Source organism: Pelobates fuscus, chromosome 5 (assembly GCF_036172605.1).
Source record: "Pelobates fuscus isolate aPelFus1 chromosome 5, aPelFus1.pri, whole genome shotgun sequence".
Taxonomy (NCBI): domain Eukaryota; kingdom Metazoa; phylum Chordata; class Amphibia; order Anura; family Pelobatidae; genus Pelobates; species Pelobates fuscus.
The window spans coordinates 28,359,724-28,381,605 of NC_086321.1; the positions used below are offsets into that span (position 1 = coordinate 28,359,724).

Consider the following 21,882-nt stretch of genomic DNA (forward strand, 5'->3'; position numbering starts at 1 on the left):
CACAAAGTGTCTAAAAGTGAGTAACTACCTATGAGCAATAAACAGTGATTGCTACATAAGAAAGAAGCAAGTAATGATTGGCAACGGTATAGAGCAATCCTGCATAAAGAGTGCCTCAGTGGCAGCAACAATACCGATGCCACAAAGTATCAAGAAGTAAGTCTCTTTACTGAGAGCAATAACCAATAATATGCTACATAGAAGAGACAGGTAGTAGTTGGCAACGGTATTATAAAGAGAAAGGGGAATACAGTAATCCGACTAAAGACGTCAGATTAGAGCCAGGCTCCCTCAGGACACGTATTCTCAATGCTGATATAGAATCTAGCTAATCCTAATCGTCATAATTTCTTCCATGAAAATGAAACGGTCGTCAAACTATATATACAATCCCACTCGTACTGTACACCAAATCCTGAAATGTCCACGTGAACAGTGTGTACGTGCCAAACTAAATACAATACAAGAAGCTACACAATAAATTTACCGTAGCCCATAAGTGAAGTAGATAGCATCCGCATAAAAGAGCTGGAAATAGGACTGAAATGGAGATGGAATGGTGCCTTCATGGGTACCAGGTATAGTAAAGCAACGAGAGAGGAGGAAGGAAGAGGATATAACTCTAATTGTAGTGTGGTGATGGTCAGCATGTCCTGAACATTATGATAGTAATGTGACAAATACCCTGATTGGTATAAAGGTTCCCATTCAAATGTATGGAGTACCCTGATCGGTATTGTAGATTACCGCTCGACTCAGGTGGCTATCTATCATCAATAATCGCTAGAAAACCCCCAGGTTGCTATATGGTAATGCAAGCGGAGTACGTGATAGTAATCGACCGGAAATTAATCATTCTTTTGTCTCTTACACAAACTTACTGCACACAATAACCAAATGTATTTTTTTAAATATTAATTTTAATAACAGGTTTCTCAAGCAATCAAAACTTGAACCCATATATACCTGGGATATTTAGTATTGTATACACTATACATATACACAAACAAAATCAACACATATTCAATGCAAGGAAAACTTGAAGGTCTGCAGGAAGTCTGGTGTGTTTCAATGTTTGTAATGTCATGCTCGGCCCGTCACTTGTTCACTCTCTTTAGTTTGTGTTAAAGTAGATGCAGATTAAAAAGGTTAGTAGATACACCAGGGCTCTTGCACAAAGAGTTGTTACTTTGCATAGCATTTAGAAATCTCTAAGTACATTCTATATTGTGGGCCGTATGTATAAAAAAGCAGTTATATATATGAAATGTCCCACAAATGGGATGTTTCCACATGTAAAACTTTGAACCTGATATGTTCTTCACTATGGGTGGCCAAAAGGTAGATCCACAGATGTTGTTAAAGGGACACTGTAGGCACTCAGACCACTTCAGATAATTGAAGTGGTCTGGGTGCTGTGACCATTATGCACTTAGTGCTGCAATGTTCAGTCTGCCTTAGAGGGCTTCTGGAATCCAAACCTTTGGTTGGTTATCTGACGCTGGACGTCCTCACGGACCTCCAGCGTCAGATTATTTCCCCCCTTGGAAAGCATTGAATAATGCTTTCCTATGGGGAGGTCTAATGTGCGCATGCGGCCATAGCCGCGCATGCTTATTTGGTCTCCCCTTCCGGCTGACGTCGGCGGGGGAGGAGCCTGGCCGGAGCCTGACCAAGCGCCGAGGGACATTGACGCTGGATTCAGGCAAGTAGCCGAGTTTTAAAGGCTGCTTTTTGCCTCCCCTGCCACGTTACCGTTGTGTTCTTCCGCAGTATATACAGTAGCATACCAGTCGTTTCTAGCAAAGAAATACCTTTATATTCACTGCTTGGAATTCCTTCATATTCACTGCTGAATATTTGTAAAAGTTATGTAAATATTAATGAGACTCCGTTGTATAAAAATTAGTTCCCCTTAATTCCATTTTATTTCATTTATATATTGTTCTATCCAACCTCTAAATCATATACCTTGGGCACCTCCCAAGAGATGCCATACTGGTTACTATTATAGTGAATGATGGGCTTGCCAATGTTCTAGGGTTTGTCGGTATACCAATAAAAAAAAAAAAAGAAAGTAGGAAATGTGGACTGTAGTTTGCTACTACAGAGCTTCTTGGTTGTGGTCGAGCTAAGTAAAAACAGATAATTCTGCATCTATACATTTTCTTGCTCTCCATAGTTAAGTGATCTGTGAATAGCTAGCTTTGTTGTATGTCTGTTTCTCAAACTGACTGCCTTTTGATCTATTCCATTCTAGTACTGACAAACAGAAGTGGTATGAAGTTTGCAGGAAGCTTGTGGATCTCTATCACCAAAACAAGGATTACTTACAGGTATGAACATATATGCATTAACATTAACTATCTGTTGGCTCTGTGATGTTACAGAAATAATGTATGATGCTAACAGTGCTGTAAATAGGTTTATTTTTGCAGAGGGAATTGTATCACCTACTTTACCAGTGTGCTATCTTGTCAATTAATTGCTTAGAAATTAACTGAATACAGTGAACATAATACTAATTATCAAAGTGTTTTGATCTAAAAAGTGGTTTCACATACTGAAACTGGGCTAATCACCGCAGAAAGCAGTGGAATCAGCAAGCTCGTTCTTGTGGCAAATACTTATCTTTAACAACTGAGCCCCACTTTTCTGATGATAATGTTTGGATACATTTCCCCCTGTATGCTACTTTGCTATTGTGTAATATGGAAGTGACTTGTGAATGTCTTTTTGGTGACAGGTTGCACGAACATGGTATGAACTCATCAAGATGAAACAAGATGAAGATGTGAAGGCCAATGAACTCCATGAGCTGTGGAAGAAGATGACTCAGTTATTAGGGGATGGTGTAGAGAACCACGATAGTGAGACACAACAGCTGGTAAATCGAATTTCCATAATCTGTGACGAACACTTCGGCACCAGTGCAGGCATTCGACATTCCCAGAAACGCAAAGTTATGTGTGATCTAGGAGATGGTACAATAATGAACTAAATAGTACAATAGCTGCAGCAAAGGTGTAAAAACTCTCGTAACCAGAAATACAATCCCAAAAACAGGAAAACAAAGCCAAAAGGTCTAATGGTAGTTGGGATTATCAATAAATCTGAAAGCCAGCATTTCAAAAATAAATAAAAAAGGTCCTACTCTGACACTGAGCAAGAGAACAGCATGTGCTATGACTATGAAGGGTGGAGGACTTACACCACATATAAATAAGCTCTTTCTCCCTCCCGTTATAGTCATTGCACACGCTGTTCTCTTGCTCACTGTCAGAGTAACTAAAGGGCAAGTGCTCTACTTACTGTGATGTTCCTCCAACAAGACTGTCTTGTGTTAACTTAAAGGCTTCTGGCAATGACGCCAGCGTGTTGGCGTGTCCCCAAGCAGTGTACACCCATACACCGGATAATGGTGATCTAGAGTGCTGGAGATAAGTATTTAAAGAAGACTTGAAGCAGCATAACGTCTGCAGATCACTGTAGTGGTTATGGTGCCAGAAGTAAGAAGTCGATCCGTCACAGTTTGGCCTGTTACCTGGCGTCTGCGGGCTCTGCTTCATGGCCTCTGCTACCCTCATCAGGGAACCATAAGTTCCTAACATTCGCTAAGTTTTGTTCCTTTTCAATTTTGTGCACCTGTTGTATTTAGTTCTTCGACAAGAAGCGAGGGAAATTAACCCATTCATGACAGACTGACTTGTGAAGACTGTCAACATGTCATAGAATTTTCCTAGCCCCTCACCCTAAATACAGAATGCACCGGTCATGGTTGAATATATTTATTACCTGTTATAAGTTAAATTGTATGTGTGTATATGTAAATATATATAGTTTGTATGTTGTATTTTTTGTAATATTGTACCCTATTGTAACAATGCAATGTTTTGTGGACCCAGGACATACTTGAAAACGAGAGAAATCTCAATGTATCCATCCTGGTTATTTTATAAATAAATAAAGAGGATAAGTAAATGTTTCTAGCTGCTTTATGAGCACTTAGTGAGGTTTAGTCACTAAAGTGAGATTTTAGAGTGAATTTAAACTAACGTCAAAATAGCCGAAATGGAAGAATAGCTGACTGATTTTTCCCAATTTGGCTATTTTGACCTTAAATTTTATATTCACTTGGAATTCTCACTTTAGTGAATCATCCTGATGGAGTTTAAAATAACAGTTCCCTCATCCATGCGCAGTGAAAAGCTGATAACTACTCAGCCAATCAGGTTCTAATTAGCAGCTGATGTCATTTTCTGTTGTCAGGATGGGTTATTTCTTGTGAGTGCAACTTTCAATGTTAAAATGATGATGCAGTTCCTTGATAGCTGTATCAGATCATTACATGGTTATCACAGCTTAATGCAGACCAATGACAGAATAATTCCACCATAACAAATAAAAATGGAATGTCCTACTCATTTTACAATGTAGGGCTGTATATATCTGCAGTTGCTAAATAGACCGAACATTTCAAATTAGCCTATAGGGTCTTTAATAATCAGATTGTGATAACACCATGACATTTCACTAGTTAAGATCATATCTCTTAATTGTAGCAAATCGAAATCCGAATGGCACACTTTAGGCTAAAGCTGATGTTTACAGCTCAGATAATTTTTGCCTAAATGTTGCAATTCAGTTATCGGTTCTTTCCATTTAACTGGAATAGACCCTATTGGGTATCAACAAAAGAGAGCGGCCATCAGCCTCCATAGTCTCCAGTCTCCAGGGTCTCTCCTGCCTGTAATAATGTTGTTTGGCTATCTTGTGATAAATCACATCTGGCATCCTATGGCGATTCTGCATTTTGTGTCATATTAAATAATAATGTACAGCCAGTATTTCAATATTAAATGGCCTTGCACGATTGCTAGTTGACGAGTAAATGCAAATAACTTGTTTCCATTGTAGCTAATAACTGCATATGAAAATGCAATCTCCGGTGTGGACGAGGTTCCAAGTGAGGAACATAAAGCACTTTATCAACACTTCATCCGCTGTTTGTCTAAGGTAAGACCGCTGTAATGGTGTCAGACAGAATGTCATAATTGTATCATTGCAAATAGTGTAGACTGTGATTGTATTCGCATTTGTTTTGGTTATAACAAATCATGAAATCATAAATATACCTGATTTTAGATATAGAGGCACATTCCAGTATAGATTTAGATAATAATCAACAAATTAAAGGAACATTACAAGCACCATAGCCACTACAGTCAGCTGTATGGTGCCAAGAGTATCCCGACTTCTTACATTGGTCTGCCAGGTGCCGCACCCCACCTCCACTACTTCAGCCAGAGAACCAGAAATCCCTGCTTAGGATCTTCCATTATCTCTCCCGAGCTATGCAGGGCTAACTCCCTGGCTGAGAGTGTCAGCTGAGCTTAGCTCAGACCGAACATCTGGCTCTCTGGATGAGGTAGAGGTAGTGGAGGCAGAGAGCATCTTAAAGTTTGACTAGTTAAAATTGGGGGTCACCAGGTTACTCATGGCACCATAACCACCACAGGGTGCTGTCGTGATTATGTTGTTTGAGTGCTCCTTTAATGGCTGCTTGTAAACCAACCAAACAATCAGAGTGCTGTGAGTGAGATTGCCTATTATTTTCACAAATTGGTTTTAACAAATGTGTCACATTAATAATTTTGGGGGGCTGAAAAAAAGAAGAGTTAGAGAAAAGAAAACATCTGATGTATACATTTTTTTTTCCGGTATTCGTTTTATTGGCCTTCCTTCACTGTTAGTGGGGTACCTCAGTGATCTGTACTTGGACCCATTCTCTTTAAAGGACCACTATATGCACCCAGACCACTTCAGCTTAATGAATGGTCTGGGTGCCAGGTCCATCTAGGATTATCCCTTTCTGCTGCAAACATAGCAGTTTCAGAGAAACTGCTATGTTTACCTATGGGTTAATCCAGCCTCTAGTGGCTGTCTCAGTTAACGTAAATATCAATATCAATGTCTAAATGTTTCAGTGTGCTGACAATAGTTGGTGGCTGTTCTAGAATTACAATTTTGTGTTTCTCGGCTAGCTTTCTCTTGAAGAAATAAAGCTGAAGGAAGCTTGTGACAAGATGATCGAGGTTTATCCAACCTTCTGTTATCCATTAGAAGTCCTCGCTTTGCATTACATTAAGTGTGGTAAGTCATTTCTAAGCTACATTTTAGGTTATTACCAAATACATCCATTTGGTGATTATTTTGTTTATTACTTTTTTTTTTTTTTCTTCAATTTATTTATTTTAACTTTTTTTTTTTTAATGGTAGAAATTGTTGATTATATTACAATAGACTTGCATTCAGAAAACCTAATCTCTTAAAGGGGCAGTATACTCACCAAAACTCTACGATAACTGGTACAGAGTTTCTGGCTACTTAAATCACCGGTGCCTGTGATGCAACAAGCCCCTGGCATGTCAGAAGTGCCCATTAACATACAGATTCCACAGATGGAGGATTTCAACAGGCTTGAAATGCCATTGTTTCTGTGCAGTTGATCATTGTACTAAAGCTTGTTTTAAAAATACGCAGTTGTTTATATCCCAAAATACATGTAAATGCAGTTCTTTTTTTTATTTTGCTTATAAAAGGAAGAACACGCTGTACCTGATTACCGGAGGTAGTACTCAGCAGTACTATTAGTAACAGCGGGAGGTGCTAGGACAATAGCAGTAAATTACACATGCCTAGCACTCAGCCTTCGTACTGATAACTAGCTAGGTATCGGTCGCTCGCGCAGGGAGAATACACTTCAGCCAGTCCTTTAAGAGCGCAGTTAGGAAACTCTTAGTGGATTTTCATAAAGCAATAATTAGACACACGGCTTTTTTTGTATTTATTTGTCCCTGTCTCTAAATTCACAAACTACAATGAGAGTTGGAATTTGAATTTTATAATGGATGTTTAAAAGAAAATATAGAAAAAACTAATTGCATTTGTATTCATCTTGTCAAATGTGTAGAGTAGATATTTACATGGGTTCCATAGTGTTTCTTTATCCGAGTAGTTGTGGATAACGTTGCCATGCCTCTTGGATTAGTAATGGGCATTAAATATGAGACTTTATGATATTTAATTATTCTCACATTGTAACTTGACATATGGAATAAATAATGCAAAATACTAGAGCAGTTAACGTTGTAAAGTTATGCAGATATTTGTATGCATTTGCCTTGGTAAAATTATTGCCATTTCTTGAGTTGACTGTGCTCAATCCAAGAGTTGATCAAGCCAGTATTTATTCTCACTTAAAGGGACACTATAGTCACCTGAACAACTTCAGCTTAATGAGGTTGCTCAGGTGAGAACTATAGCTCCCTGCAGCCTTTCTCATGTAAACACTGTATTTTCTGAGAAAACACAGTGTTTACATTCAAAGCTAGGAACACCTCTAGTTGCAGTCACTCAGAGTGAAGGCATAATATGACTCATAATATTGATGGAGGCATAATATGACTCAGATCTGCTGTGCACGAGCATCCTGTGATTCAGTATCTCCTCCCACTGCATGCAGACACTGAACTTTCCTCATAGAGATTCATTGATTCAATTAATCTCTATGAGGAGATGCTTATTGGCCAGGGCTGTGTTTGAATCATGCTGGCTCTGCCCCTGATCTGCCTCCTTGTCAGTCTCAGCTAATCCTATGGGGAAGCACTGTGATTGGATCAGGCTATCACATGTCAGCAGACTGCTTGTTTTTCCTGAGTCTAACAGTATGCAGATTTACAGCTTCTAGCTTGAATACAGTAAGATTACTATATTTATGGAGGCATGAGGGGCCCACGGGGGCTAGATGGTGGTGTTAACACTACAGGGTCAAGAATACATGTAGTTGCACTGGTGACTATAGTGTCCATTTAACTTTCTATGGCATTGCTGGGTTTATCCCATAAGACTGTAATCCCTATAGACTGTAAGCTTGTTTGAGCAGGGCCGTCTTCAACCTACTGTTCCTGTAAGTTTTTGTAATTGTCTCATTTATTGTTAAATCGCCCCCTTTGATAATATTGTAAAGTGCTACAGAATATGCTGGCGCTATATAAAAACCAGTAATAATAATAATAATAATAATAATACGCAGGGCAGTTCATACATTGTGGAAAAAGGGGTAATACTGCAGGTTGAGGCGTGCAGTCGTATAGAACAAAACTGATTATTATTATTATTTGTGAAATAAAAATGAAAGATTATTAAGAAAAACAATAACCAGCTTATCCTCCTTTGATATAAACTTAACATATGCAGACTTAGGTTTTACAGCTAATCTTAATCTTAAATTTTCTTTATAACCATATGCATGTCAGCTTCACTGTGCTGCATCTCCAAATCAGTCCAACTCTACACACAGCCAAACAAACAATTGGGGTGCATGCAACATGTTAAATATTTGATGGCTGTACAGTTGTTAAGTATGGCTTTAGAATAAAATTATTTTAACCTTCCGGAGAATTCCTCATTCTATGACTTGCATCTCAGATTGTTTGTAGATCTACCTGTATTGTAACCTACACACTAAAGTGTGAGTGTTTGGAGTGTCTAAAAAATGACATCACCTTTCAATTTGTATGCAGCTCGCGCCCTGGCATTTTTTTTCTAGCGGTAATCATTTTACGTAGATGTACACACTAATTATGTCAAAACTGTGCCACTCTGTTTATACATCTCCTTAGCATACTAAGCAATAAAATGAATGAAAGATACAAAGGGGTTAATTCTTCTGGGAAATGAATCAGTGACGTCACTTACTGGGTTTTAGTTATTGGTGGATATTAATGTGACAAAGTTTATTCTGTAAACTTTGCCGCAATTAGTTCTATAGCTCATTTACCTACAGTACATGTGGATTATGGCGGTGCTTTATAAATAATTGTAATATTATGTAAGAGAACGTCCTGTATGATATTGTTAAAATTATGTGCTTTGTTCTGCTGCAGATGATACCAGTGAAGAGGCTTTCAATTGTTACAGCAAACTTGTGGACATAGAACCCTCAAATGGACCGGGGCTCATCGGAATGGGGATCAAAGCACTGTATGATAAAAAGTATGAATTGGCTTCGGACAACCTTTCGCAAGGTAAATTCTTAAACCATTCTTAAGGTAATTTCTTACTGCCTTCTCAAAATTTGAATTTGTTAATTAATATGTCAGGTCCCTGGAAGATACAGTAGGGAAATCTTATCCCTCCCCCCGCCTGTCCAAACATTTCATACAAGTGCACATCTGCTGTAATACCTGAGCTGCATCTGTGTGTTGTAGCTTTGCTCACAAACTGGTACATCTTGTCGGATGAATGGAACTGCAGCCTGTTGCTGAATTACCTCTCAGATATGCTCATCTCCAGCTGAAAATAATGGGAGCATCAAGATTGGTTGAGACACTTCCTGGCTTTGAAAGCTTAATTATATATTTTCATATAGTGTGCATATATTTAATCTTTTATTTTGCATATTTGCAAGCATCAGTCCCAGCCTGGAGCCACCCTGTGTAGATGCCCTGATACTAGTTGTCTAGCCTTGGTACATTAGCAATAGATTACCCATGGTCACTGGTCACAATTAGGAATGGTTTTCTTTGAGCAAAGCTCTCTGTGAAGCTCACTTCTCAATCCTGTGATAAGGTAAAACATAGGACACATATATTAGAGAAACTATTCACTAAAAGTCAAGCAGTCATGATGGAAACCAATTGAATGCTCTCTGTGGATTAATTGATTAATAGAGCCCCAGTAGTGTGTGTATATATATATATATATATATATATTTTTTTTTTTTTAATTTACAATTTCTTTTGATGTTTCATCAGGATTACAGAAGATAAGCTCAGTTCCCTCTGCATGGCGTCACCTTGCGCAGACCCAGCTGAAAATCCACAAATACGCCAAGGCAGTAGCATCTTGTGACCAAGGTAAGAAGATATAGTGCTTTACCTTAAAAAGCTTCAGGTGAACATGAGCAATTTTAAAATGCACTGCTGTGGATTCCCTCGTTGCTCAAACTTAACACTGGAAAACAAATGTCATTGCGATAAAAGAAATGCTAAAATGCTTTAAAACCATTCATAGATATTTGTTATTAATAGCTAAAGAAAATTGATTTTCTAGTTATTTCTTTCCACCTTGAATATTTAAATAAACTAACAATGAAATACTCTTATCATTTCAGCTCTTAAAGCTTTTACGCAGGATAACCTACCACCCAAAGACATTCTACAGAAAAACACAGTCCTCCAGTTGAAAACAATAGCTTTGGTAGAAAGCATTGAGCCATCCTGGGCAGATGATGCACTGCAAACCATTGAACAGGTATATTTATATTATGTAAATCAGATGTAGGCAACCTGCAATGCCTAGTTGTAGAGAAACTCCTGCATTCCTCTGATTCCTTTAAAGTTTCACTTTAAAGGGTCAGTCACACATAGCAGCACATACATGACTTTTTCAATAATAGTTTTGATTGCTATGTCTCTTTGCATATGTATTAAAGGGGCTCTGTCAACTTCTGGGGTCTTTATATATATATATATATTGCATAGACCACCATTGGTGACATCGCTGCTAAAGCTGTGTTGATGCTTAGAGAATTCCTTTAAACAATCTTTAATTGAACATGTCAAAGATTACATTTCATCCTTGTATTCGGTCAAAATAAGTGAGGTGGTAAGCAGGCATCACCTCTGCTGTACATCTTTCAATAGTTATTTTGGAGGATAGATAGATCTTAAATACAATTTAATAGAATATAAACGTTAACATTAGCAGCTGCTGTGAAGGCAATAGAAAAAGCCCATTATTATAAGTTCGTAGCGAGTGTAAGAGTTCTATTGAGATGTAATGAAAGATCTCCCTATTGAGGAAGGTCCAGTCCTCTAAGCCTTGTTAAAATGCCTAGAATTGACTTGCAGATATAAGCCAATAGCTTCAGGCCAAAAGGCATGGGGCTTCCTCCAATTCATAAAAACTGTGACTCATGGAAATCCACAAATGTTCTGATGAGTGTATGTTACTATGGTAATAGGGATGCTAATGATTTTACATAACTGAACAGGTCTTCTCTGTCTTTTGTCTAGATTTTAAACGGAGAGCAAGATCCCGTGCTTTGTACTCTGAAAGGTCGGGCATATCTAAAGAAAGGCTCGGAGGAGCTGGCTTTACAGGTTTTTTTTCCTTATTTCACACGTACAGCGCATACATTTAGATATACACATATTTATATAAATTGTTAATGTGTTTAGGTAACAAGCAAAATACTCTGTAAGATAAACAATTGTACTGTAACAAACACAATAAAGCATGTAAACTAATCCATACATTTCCATCTGATAACATTTGCTTAAGCTCTGTGCAATCCCTTAAAATGTAAGTTACATGCAAGGCAAATATGGCTTCATTAAGCAGATCATCAGAACTTGTGCATTTTTATCCAGTAATCACCTCACATGTGGCTTCTTAAATCATTTATTCGACAGATCAATGTGCATCACACTATTTTGTAATGACTTGATCATACATCTGACATGCAGTGGTCCAAATAGCTGTCCTGCTACTATATTTGTATGCAATGTGCCTTTTTGTGTATTTTATGTTATTTTGCCTTTTTTGTCTCTTGTAGATTTTAAAAGAGCTTAAACTGTCTCACCCGCAGTCTGTGGAAACCTATTTCCTTGAGGGGCAAATTTGTTATAATCAGAAAAACTACACTGGGGCAGAAAAATGGTAGGTGTAAAAGCTGCACCTGCAATATTAAAGGAAATGGTTGAAGGGCTGGTGTAGTTAGTGATAGTGAAAATGCAAGGGAAGAGCGATGGTGGGTAACTGGCTAGAAGAGATGATGTGGCTGGCTAGGAGATGGGGAGAGTGGGTTAGAAAGAGAGAGGGCATTTTTTCAGTCTCAGAGGGTGATGGGCTTGCTAAAATGGAAAAAGTGTTTGGTAAGAATTAGAATGATGAGAGTGGGTGCATTGGTAAGAGGGTGTTGGGTAGTTGTAAAAATACAAAGGGAGGCTAAGAGGGACATGGTGCTATGAGATGTAGAAGAGTAAGGAATTGTCAGGGTGGCAGGCTTATCTGTCTGCAAAACATGTATCCTCCCGAGCAAACACATAAAATAGAAGTCAATATGTGCGTGCGTGCGTGCGTGCCTTCCTCTGCCTCCACTAAAGGAGTCGTTAAAGCTGTTTCTTGAACTGTAAAGCGGATTCACTAGAAGCCCATAAACAAATGAGAGTGCTGCTCAAAAGAATTAAAGCTGTGGAATCTCGAGAAGGAGAAAGGGATGGGAGACTGAGGAACACTCAGAATCTAAATGAGACTCTCATCCAGTAATTTTAAAACCTGCCTTACACAATGACTTCCCTGGAGGTCCGAGACAGGAATGTCCGTTTATGTGGGAGTTCGAGTCTGTACGCTGTTTATCCAGAGGCTACTTAAGGCGTTCGAGCTAAAAGAGAGTAAACAGCCCCCACTGTGTCTGTATTTCGCATTCAGAACCTTTTGTAATCGCACTGCAAATTACACTAAAGTATAAATTTGAGGGTAAAAAAAAATAATAGAGAGAGTTTTAGTTAAAGGGGCATTACATTAACTTACAGAGCCAGATTAAAGTTACCCTAGCCAAGGTTCCAGATTGAGACCCCCTATTATTTTTGGCTGCTGGTGGACCCTGATGGTCGTTGGTGGATTACCAGATGGTGCGGTGGGGCCCTGATAGGCTGCTGGTGGACTCCCTGGTGCTTCACTGGGGCCCTGATAGTCCCTGGTGGAGTTCCTGGGGGTCCAGTCGGACCCTGATGTTTGCTGGTGGATTTCCTGGTTGTCCAGTGGGGCTTTGATGGGCTGCTCGTGGGCTCTCTAGTGATCCAGTGGGCTGCAATCCTACTGGTCCGGTGCTTTGTGATGACGTCAGAGCGCAGGCTTGGTCCCCTGTTCACGTCAATTCCGTACCAATTCGAATTTAGTAAACCCCTTGAGTGCTGGAGATTTCTTCTAGCTCATGATGTCTGATAACATACACTGTTACATTGTGTTTATTCTTTATTAAACCGCCATTCAAGCTCTGCTTTTGCTTCAGTTTTCAGAATGCCATAGAAAGAAAACCAGATGTTGGAAGTTACTACTACTACCTGGGACTGACCTATTGGTTTATGAGTGAAGAAACCAAGAGGGACAAAACAAAGGCCATCACTCAGTTTTTAAAGGTGATTATAGTATATAAATGATATATATGATCAGACACAACATTAAAACCACCGTTAGGTGAAGTGAAAATGAAATAACATTGATTATATCGTCATAATGACACCTATCAAGGTGTGAGATAGTGAGTGACTTGGGCCAAATAATGATGGCTAGACGACTGGGTGAGAGCATATCCAAAACGGCAGGTCTTGTGGGGTTTTTACGGTATGTAGTGGTTAGTATTTACCAAAAATATTGCAAGGAAGGATTACTGAGAGGGTAGTGGATGCATGGAATAGCCTTCCAGCTGAAGTGGTAGAGGTTAACACAGTAAAGGAGTTTAAGCATGCGTGGGATAGGCATAAGGCTATCCTAACTATAAGATAAGGCCAGGGACTAATGAAAGTATTTAGAAAATTGGGCAGACTAGATGGGCCGAATGGTTCTTATCTGCCGTCACATTCATGTTTCTATGTAACTGGTAAACCGACATCAGGGTTATGGGCGCCCAAGGTCTTATTGATGCCATGTGGGGAGTGAAGGCTAGCCCGTTTTATCTGATCACATAGAAGAGCTGCCGTAGCTAAATTGCAAAAAATAAATTGTAATACTGGTCATGACAGCAAGGTGCATCACAGTTTCCAGTGTATGGGTCTTCATAGCCACAGACCAGTTAGAGTACCTATGATGACCTTTATCCACTGCTGAAACTGCCTTTAATTGGGATGTGAGACTTAGAACTAGACCATAGAGCTATGGAAGAAGGTTGCCTGGTCTGATGAATCACATTTTCTTTTAGAACAGGTGTATGGTTAGGTGCATGTTTGTCGTTTACTTGTGTAAAAGATGGCAGCAGGATGCACTATGGAATGAAGGCAGACCAGCAAAGGAAATGCTATGCTCTGGGAAACCTTGGGTCCTGGCATTGCTTTTATTTTTGACTGTTTGACACATGGATATTCTATAGATGTAATGTATTCAGCTATTGTGACAGCACGTGGAAAAAGACCTAGGGAATGACATTTGTACTTGACATTTGTAGAAATGCATTTCCAGATAAGAAGTATAGGAAATGGTTTATAATAAGGGTTGACTTCTGCTCCCTTTGTATTTTAATTACATTGGAGTAGATAGTGGAAATAAAATAGATGTAATTGCAGCATATAAAACAAATAAAAGAGAATGTCAATTGCTTTTATAAAAGTAGTGTGTTCTGTTTAAAGAAACACTGTAGAATAAAGGAAAAGAGGTCCAGGCACTCCTTGGTTCAAGACAGGCACTTTATTAGAACCACAGCAATGTTTTGACCATAGAGGTCTTTGTCAAGCCTAATAAAGTTCCTGTCTTGAACCAAGGAGTGCCTGGACCTCTCTTCCTTTATACTACTATTTTGGGAACCTGGTGTTTGGTTCCAGTACAGTTAAATCACCCTGGCTCAGACCGATGGGAGTGAGTGCAGTTCCCTACACACTCTACAAATAAAGAAACACTGTAGGCACCATAAACATTGTAAGTGATTGAAGTGGTTCTGGTGTCACCCTCTTGAGTGTAATACAGCTTATGCACAGCTTAGAGCTAAGCAGAGAATCTTGGTCCCTGGCAGCCCCCAACCCAGCCCCAAATTACGATATGGAGAGTTATGCTTTGTGTCGTGACATACTAGTTCAGTGATTTGAGCAGTGACTGTTAGAAAGAGCTTAGCTAACTCCATCATCATGTCACTGCCGTCAACCTCTGAATGGAGTGAAGCAGAGTATAGCTCCTTCTCCACAATTTCATCATTGGAGGACTGCGCTGCAATCTGTCAGGGACTGAGTATCTCTAGTAAGAAGTAAGTAAACTGATTAGCAGTAAAGGAGGACCCTGGGCAATAGACACTTGTCATTCCATCTCTGGGAGTACACATCATACAAGTACTTGTACAGCCAGGGGGTGCTGCACTTTCCTGTGATATAATGCCAGTGAGGGGGAATAAATATTTTTTACATTTTGTTGCCGATGAGTAAATAAGAGAAGGGAGGTGGATACTTTGTACAACAATATATGGACGCTGATTGCGTTTTTGGAGTGTCTCTTTAAGCTCTAAATTCCAGATACAGTCCGTAAAAAAGCAGTTATGTCTTGTTTGCCTTTTTCCTCCTGCATCTTCACTAAATGATTAAACCTGTGTAGGGTAAGATCTATTTAATCTAAATAATAATAAAAGCCGATTGGATTTGTAGTTTTCTCTTTTGTAGCCAAAAACCAGAAATATAACAGTGCGGTCTTCCAAAACGGAATATGTACACATAGAAAGTGTGATCAATAGAAAGTGTAGCAGGGTTTAAATCCCGTTATAAATAAAATGATCTATACCTAATGTTTTGTATATTGCCTAATTGGTGGAAATGATATTGAGTTCTTGATTAAATATGAATCAATTTCTCTTTTTGTTGAACTTTACAAATAGAATATAGAATGCCAATACATCACCAAGTCAGACCATCAAAAATATGAAATACACAAGACATATTTGTATATTTTTCTAGACATGATGTTTGTGTGTGTGTGTGTGTGTGTGTGTGTGTAACTTCTCATGGTTTCTTACAGACCTAAACACACAGAAACTAATTGCATATTTAGGCTGTAAGAGATGTAGCATAGAGATAACAGCACTTTCTTAAATTAGGTCGAAAGGTGACAGTCCTCATATATTTACATGTTTTAAATTATTATTTGCTATATTTAATGTTTTAACAACCTGAGTCTGTATTGAAAAATGTAAACATCAAGAATTTAAAAATATATACGATTTCTTTATAGTAATATAAGAAAACTAATCCAGTCTATCAACTTCATCATTTCGCTGATGGTTTCTGCCGTTAAAATTAAAAAAAAAAGTTAAAAAAAACAAAAAAGATTTCTAATTTTGCCGCTAAACGGGGAAAAAATTACTTTGGCTCAGAATGATGGTTTAATGTTTCCTTGGATCACTATTATCCCATATATTAACTATTTAACCTTTTATAATTTAATTATTTTTTTTCTTTTTATTAAATATTTTCAAGGCTGCTAAACTGGATCCATATATGCCCAAAGTATTTTGTTATTTGGGCCATTATTATAAAGAAGTAGCTGGTGACAAAAACCGTGCTCGCGGCTGTTACAAGAAGGCATTTGAACTTGACGGGAGCGACGGTGAAGCGGGAGCCGCAGCCGTTGATATTAGTATGGAACTTGGAGACATGGTACGTGAGAACGTTGTATGCGAGGCTATGTGGGGAAACAGCTGTTATTTAAAGTGACAGCAATGCTCAGTTTATCATGATGAGAGTAAGTAATTCAATAATAATAAGAGAATAGTTTGATTAATTTCCCATAATTTCTCAAGTAATGGTTGTGAGATGAACTGTATTGCTGAAAGCGATACCGCCTGAGTTCACACCAGGGATGTTTGATTTTGTTTCACACAAGTCAGTATATTTATTTTGGTTAATGCTCCCCCCTTTTATTGAAAAAGAAAAGCCACACATTTAAAAATCACTTTAAACTTAGTTGTACTATAGAACCGAGACGGTCTCCTTCTAGTGTCCCGATCCTCCTCTAGTGACGTTATCAAGCTAAATGACTTTATTCCATCCAAAAACTTCAACCTAGAAAAGCATTCAGGACAAACGGCGCATTGGACGCACACCCAGCATGCAATGTCGCCATACCTTGTAAAATAGATTGAATTATTGAATCTATTTCAGTTCAGAGCTCTGTTTCTCAGAAATGGCACCGTTTGCAACACTGCAGGGGCAAGATGAAGTGATTTTGTTGCTTAGACTGTCCTTTTAAGGATACAAATATGTCTACTTGGTATTCACTCTCAGCAGTGCTGAGCTGCAATAATACAATCTATGCTTGAGAAAAACAAAAAACGTGTTCTTTTGATTGAAAACAGTAATTTCCTTGTTTTTAGCCATTTTCTTATTGACTAGGAGAGATATAGAAATTGATGTTTTTTTTTTTTTAAAGTACATGATTGCAGTGTAAACAACTTAGATGTAAACCATAGCTTTGCTTTCTTTACATACTATAAGTTCAATATGTTTATATTAAATTACTTTATGTATGTCTTATGCATTTTTTATCTTCTGTTTGTTTCTCTCTGCTGTTGGAGGAGTTCAAGGGATCCATCCAACCGAAGAACAAAATCATCTGTTCAATTAAAGGAACACTGTAGGGTCAGAACACAAACATGTACTCCTGACCTTATAGTATTAAAAACACCATTTACGTTTAGAAAGGGTTAAAACTTACCTTTATTCCAGTCTGCTGGTGCTGGCCCCTCCCCCGATATGCCTCTTTGGCTGACATCATCAGCTTTTCGTAGGGAAAGCATTGGATTGGCTGAGATCGTCAAGGAGGCGGGGCGGGGCCAAACGCTGGCCAATCAGCATGTCCTCATAGAAATGCATTGAATTAATGCATCTCCATGGGGAAAGTTCAGTGTCTCCATGCTGAGGCTGGAGAAGAAAATAAATTCATAATACCCACAATACAGTTTGGAACATTTATATTATTATTTATATAATGAACACTATAACCACTGTAGTTCACATGAGTAATTATGGTGCCAGGAGTACCCTATCCTCTTTGTAAGGAGTGAAACAGGTTTCAAACAGTTTAACTTTTTACCTCGGGTCTGCCGGGCACAACTCCCCACCTCCACTACTTTGGTGAAGAATTGAAAGTTCCACAGCAGGAACCTCCATTGGTTTTCCTGAGCTAAGCCCCTATTGGCTGAGAGCGATCAATATACCCAACATTTTATTAAACAACCGGAATGTTCAAGTAAAAATACCCGACATTCAGGCTAATGCTTTTCAAGTTTCTGTTTTTAGTTGGCTAAGAAGAAACAAAATAGAATGTTCTTTCCAGAAGTGAGCAATGTATGTGCTTTTACTGGATTAACGTTACCTTAGCTGTACTTTACTTGTTAGAATGTTATTCAAAGGGCTATTTTTTTTATTTTTTATTCAAGGGATTTGAGAACGGAAAGATTTGTTTATTTTCAGTTCCTATGAAAAGATAGTTAAAATATGGCTTTGATTTCTAAAACCTTCCTAAAATATAAATGAGCACTAGAATATCTATCTAGTGGCAGCTGTAACTATGATCTGACCGTAAATGGCCAGTGGATTCAGTTGATGGCGTTTATACACACAGCTGACTCTCCGTCTGAAAAATATCATTGTGTCTTTTTGTTGCCTTTTCCTTTCATTTTCTGTGCCTCTTTATCCTGCATTAATGGGAACGAGGCTCCAAGTCTGAATTTTAAAACGTGATGATTGGTTTTTATTTTTAATTTTCTAGGACTCTGCATTAGCCATTTTGTCCAGTGTAACGGAACGAGCAAGTGCGGGCACGGCGAAATGGGCATGGCTTCGACGTGGCCTCTTCTATTTGAGAGTTGGTCAGCATCCAAAAGCAGTGGCAGAGTAAGTTTCTATAAGATGTACAGCTCTTTTCTATATACATGTAAAGCAATTCTATCTGGTTAGTGAACTGCAAATAAAACTAAACAAAGTTTATCTCAGTAAATACTCACTGTAAGGGTTTCTTTGTAGCACATAACCTTATGTTTATATCATGGGAACGGAATTACAATAATAAAAGCCCCAGAAAATAAGGTACGCTGACTGTTAACTAAATGCAACAAATAACATTGTTCATTGTAGATTCAAGACAGTGTCTAATATTATTATTTAATGATACTACAAATTAAAAAGATAAACAAACATAAAATGCAATTGCTTTTTATAAGGACACTATATAGTCACTGGAACAACTACAGCTTAATGTAGTTGTTCTGGTGTCTATAGGTAGCATGTCACTGCAGGCTTTTTAATGTAAACACTGCCTTTTTCAGACACCTCTAGTGACAGTCACTCGTATGGCCACTAAAGGTGCCTCCTGTGTCAGTGCTGCACATTGTCTCCACCCTCTGCATGGAGACACTGAATGCTCACCTTAGGGGTGCAATGGGAAAGCATTGGATTGGTTGAGATCAGCAAGTTTGATGATCTCAGCAGCAGAGGTGAAACAAAGGTGAGTAAAATATTTTTTTTACTGTAAAGACAGGGGGAAGTGCGGAGACCCAAATAGTTATTTTACCATTAGAGTGTCAGGAATACATATTTTTGTTCCTGGCACTCCAATGTTCCTTTAAGTTGCAGCTAAATGTAAACCTTGCACAGCAATTAATACAAACAAAAACAAATGACAAGGTAATAATTTACATAAACTCACGTACTGATATTGTATCATGTCTGTGTATGCAGGCTGTGCATAGTGTACAGGGGCTATCGGTAACTTTTTCAACAACAATTAGGATAAAATAAATGAAAAGTTCATTGCATCAATAGAATCTGTTTAGAGAGTTTTCTCAAGCAGTTGGAAATCATCAACAATATCTGTAAACTATATTCCTGGCATGCTTCCTTAGAAATATGGCATTCATACCCCCAAGTCAAATGGGCTTTGATCAGGTCTGACAACAGGAAATCATTGATTCCGGTAGCTGCATAGTCCTTTCATGCTTACAGTTCACCACATGTTGCAAAACTCGTTTGACGCCTACTTCAGGCGTAAATCTAGACCTGTTGAAATAATGCAATTTTTGTTAAATGCTGTGTTTATCGGTCTCTTGCTGAGATTTAATTGCAGTTCCTTTGAAACCAAATAACCAAAAGTCTAGTAGGTAATGTAGGCCCATATTGAACGTTTTATCCTTTACTGCATAAAAGCAACCTGTTCTTGTCAATATGGGAGAATTTAGCATTTGGAAATTTTGATTACATTAATATAACTATTATTTGATATATATAGTCAGGCCAACTCCTTGGTTTTGCACCCCTACCTGTCAGGTGCCTCATTTCAGGGCCTTGGTTTTGCACCGCTACCTGTCACAGGTGCCTCATTTCAGGGCCCTATTTAGCCTTGTACTGCAGAGAGCCCCAGATGGAAATGTGTTCCCTAAGGAAGTAGATTAATCTCATAAAAGCAGACATTCGGCTGTTGGAGTAGGACCTGCCAAATATGGGGTACATCGACGTTGTGGCAGGCGTATGCAATGTATGATCATATACTGTAACTAAACTCCCATTATTTTTTGCCTAGATTAGGTGTTTTTGATGAAAATTGAAAAACAAATAAAATTTGTGAGCTTTGCAGTTGCTGTTTAGTGGATGTGTGAGTGCACTGGATCTTGTATACTCACGGATCTATATAAACATAGTACACCGTGACAGAAATTAATTTGACGGAAATTTGATTGTGGTAAGTTGACTCTTCATTGGTGCACAATGATCACAAGATCTCTGTATACCTATATGCAATCTTTCCCATAAAACAAATTTAAATGGAACAAGTCAAAATGGGGTGTAAAAATAAAGTACAAAGTTTTATCTAACCTGTGCTATTACCGAGGAAACCTTGTCAGACTGCCCCCACTCACAAGGGCAGTCTAGAACTAAAATAATGGGTTGTCCCCTCTGATTGAGAGACACTCTAACATTCTAGGTGGTTGTTGGTCTTGGCTAAAGCCTGAGGCTTGAATCTCCCTAAGTATAAGTAATCTGGACGTGGGCCACTTGTGTCCTGTGCCTTGTGTGATATCAGCTACTCCTCACTGATGAGGTCCAAAGAAAACTGGAAAAAGCATTTGGGGGTTGCTGTGTCTATTTTGTAGTGGGGATCAGCTTCATTTCTGGACTACTATTATGGATGGGGACATCCTTATATTGGAATGGTTTAAATTATCTCCGTAATGGCACATGTGAGCTAAACTTGAGATCTAAGTGGGGACCAACCAAAGGTAAAGATATTTTAGCTTTTATCAATTCTCTGTGTTTTCTTCAGTGAAGTAATCATGGGACTTGGATGTCCTGGGCACAGTCTTATCTTATTATGTTTATATTTTTTTTGAACAGTATAACTCTTTCTTGGTTATTTGTTCGACTCCTTTTCCTCCTTCTCCTCTGAACCTCAGCACTGCTGAGGAAATTGCTCCATTGAGTGCCAATTCCTGGCTGAGAGAGTCAGTTGATGTCCTCAGCCTTTCACTCCTCGAGATGAATGCTTTAGAAAGGCATGTAGGACAACAACATGGGAGTTAAACGGTATAAAAACAATTTAACACCATCAACTAAGATGGCACCCAGGACCTCCACAACACTTAAGTATTTCATTGAGAGGAAGTTATTATGGGATCTGAAGTGGTCATTTTAAGTTCGGGCATTACTGTGATATTGAAGTTTTTTAATTTTATTTTTTAATCAAAACCTTTCTTTTCAAACAGCTTACATGCTGCTCTGAGAGCTGATCCCAAGGACTCAAACTGCTGGGAGTGTCTAGGAGAAGCTTATCTGAGCAGAGGTGGCTACACAACAGCATTGAAGTCTTTTATGAAAGCCAGCGAATTAAACCCAGACTCTGTGTATAGCAGTTATAAAATAGCATCAATCAAGCAAATCCTGGGCATGTACAAAGAGGCAGTTACTGAATACCAGCTGATTTTAAGCAAATCTGCAGATTATGTGCCAGCACTTAAAGGTAATGGAAAAATCAAACTCCATGCAGGTTCTAAAATATAAACACTGTTTTACAGAAAGTGAAGTCTTACTTTTCCACATAATTTCATTCGTTATACAAACTTCACTGTTTGTG

At 38.5% G+C, this 21,882-nt stretch overlaps 1 protein-coding gene across 3 annotated transcripts in view; it reads left to right on the forward strand.

The window, feature by feature from the left end:
- Window positions 1-21,882, forward strand: part of SKIC3 (SKI3 subunit of superkiller complex) — a 105,675-nt gene that overhangs the window by 14,903 nt on the left and 68,890 nt on the right. For all 3 annotated transcript variants that reach the window (XM_063453685.1, XM_063453686.1, XM_063453687.1), the window contains exons 5-17: window positions 2,261-2,336; window positions 2,747-2,887; window positions 4,918-5,016; window positions 6,045-6,153; window positions 8,949-9,089; window positions 9,819-9,920; window positions 10,178-10,317; window positions 11,082-11,168; window positions 11,624-11,727; window positions 13,082-13,208; window positions 16,236-16,415; window positions 18,529-18,653; window positions 21,515-21,768. In XM_063453685.1, coding sequence (XP_063309755.1) covers window positions 2,261-2,336; window positions 2,747-2,887; window positions 4,918-5,016; window positions 6,045-6,153; window positions 8,949-9,089; window positions 9,819-9,920; window positions 10,178-10,317; window positions 11,082-11,168; window positions 11,624-11,727; window positions 13,082-13,208; window positions 16,236-16,415; window positions 18,529-18,653; window positions 21,515-21,768 — 1,685 coding nt within the window. The remainder of the gene's footprint in view (window positions 1-2,260; window positions 2,337-2,746; window positions 2,888-4,917; window positions 5,017-6,044; window positions 6,154-8,948; window positions 9,090-9,818; window positions 9,921-10,177; window positions 10,318-11,081; window positions 11,169-11,623; window positions 11,728-13,081; window positions 13,209-16,235; window positions 16,416-18,528; window positions 18,654-21,514; window positions 21,769-21,882) is intronic.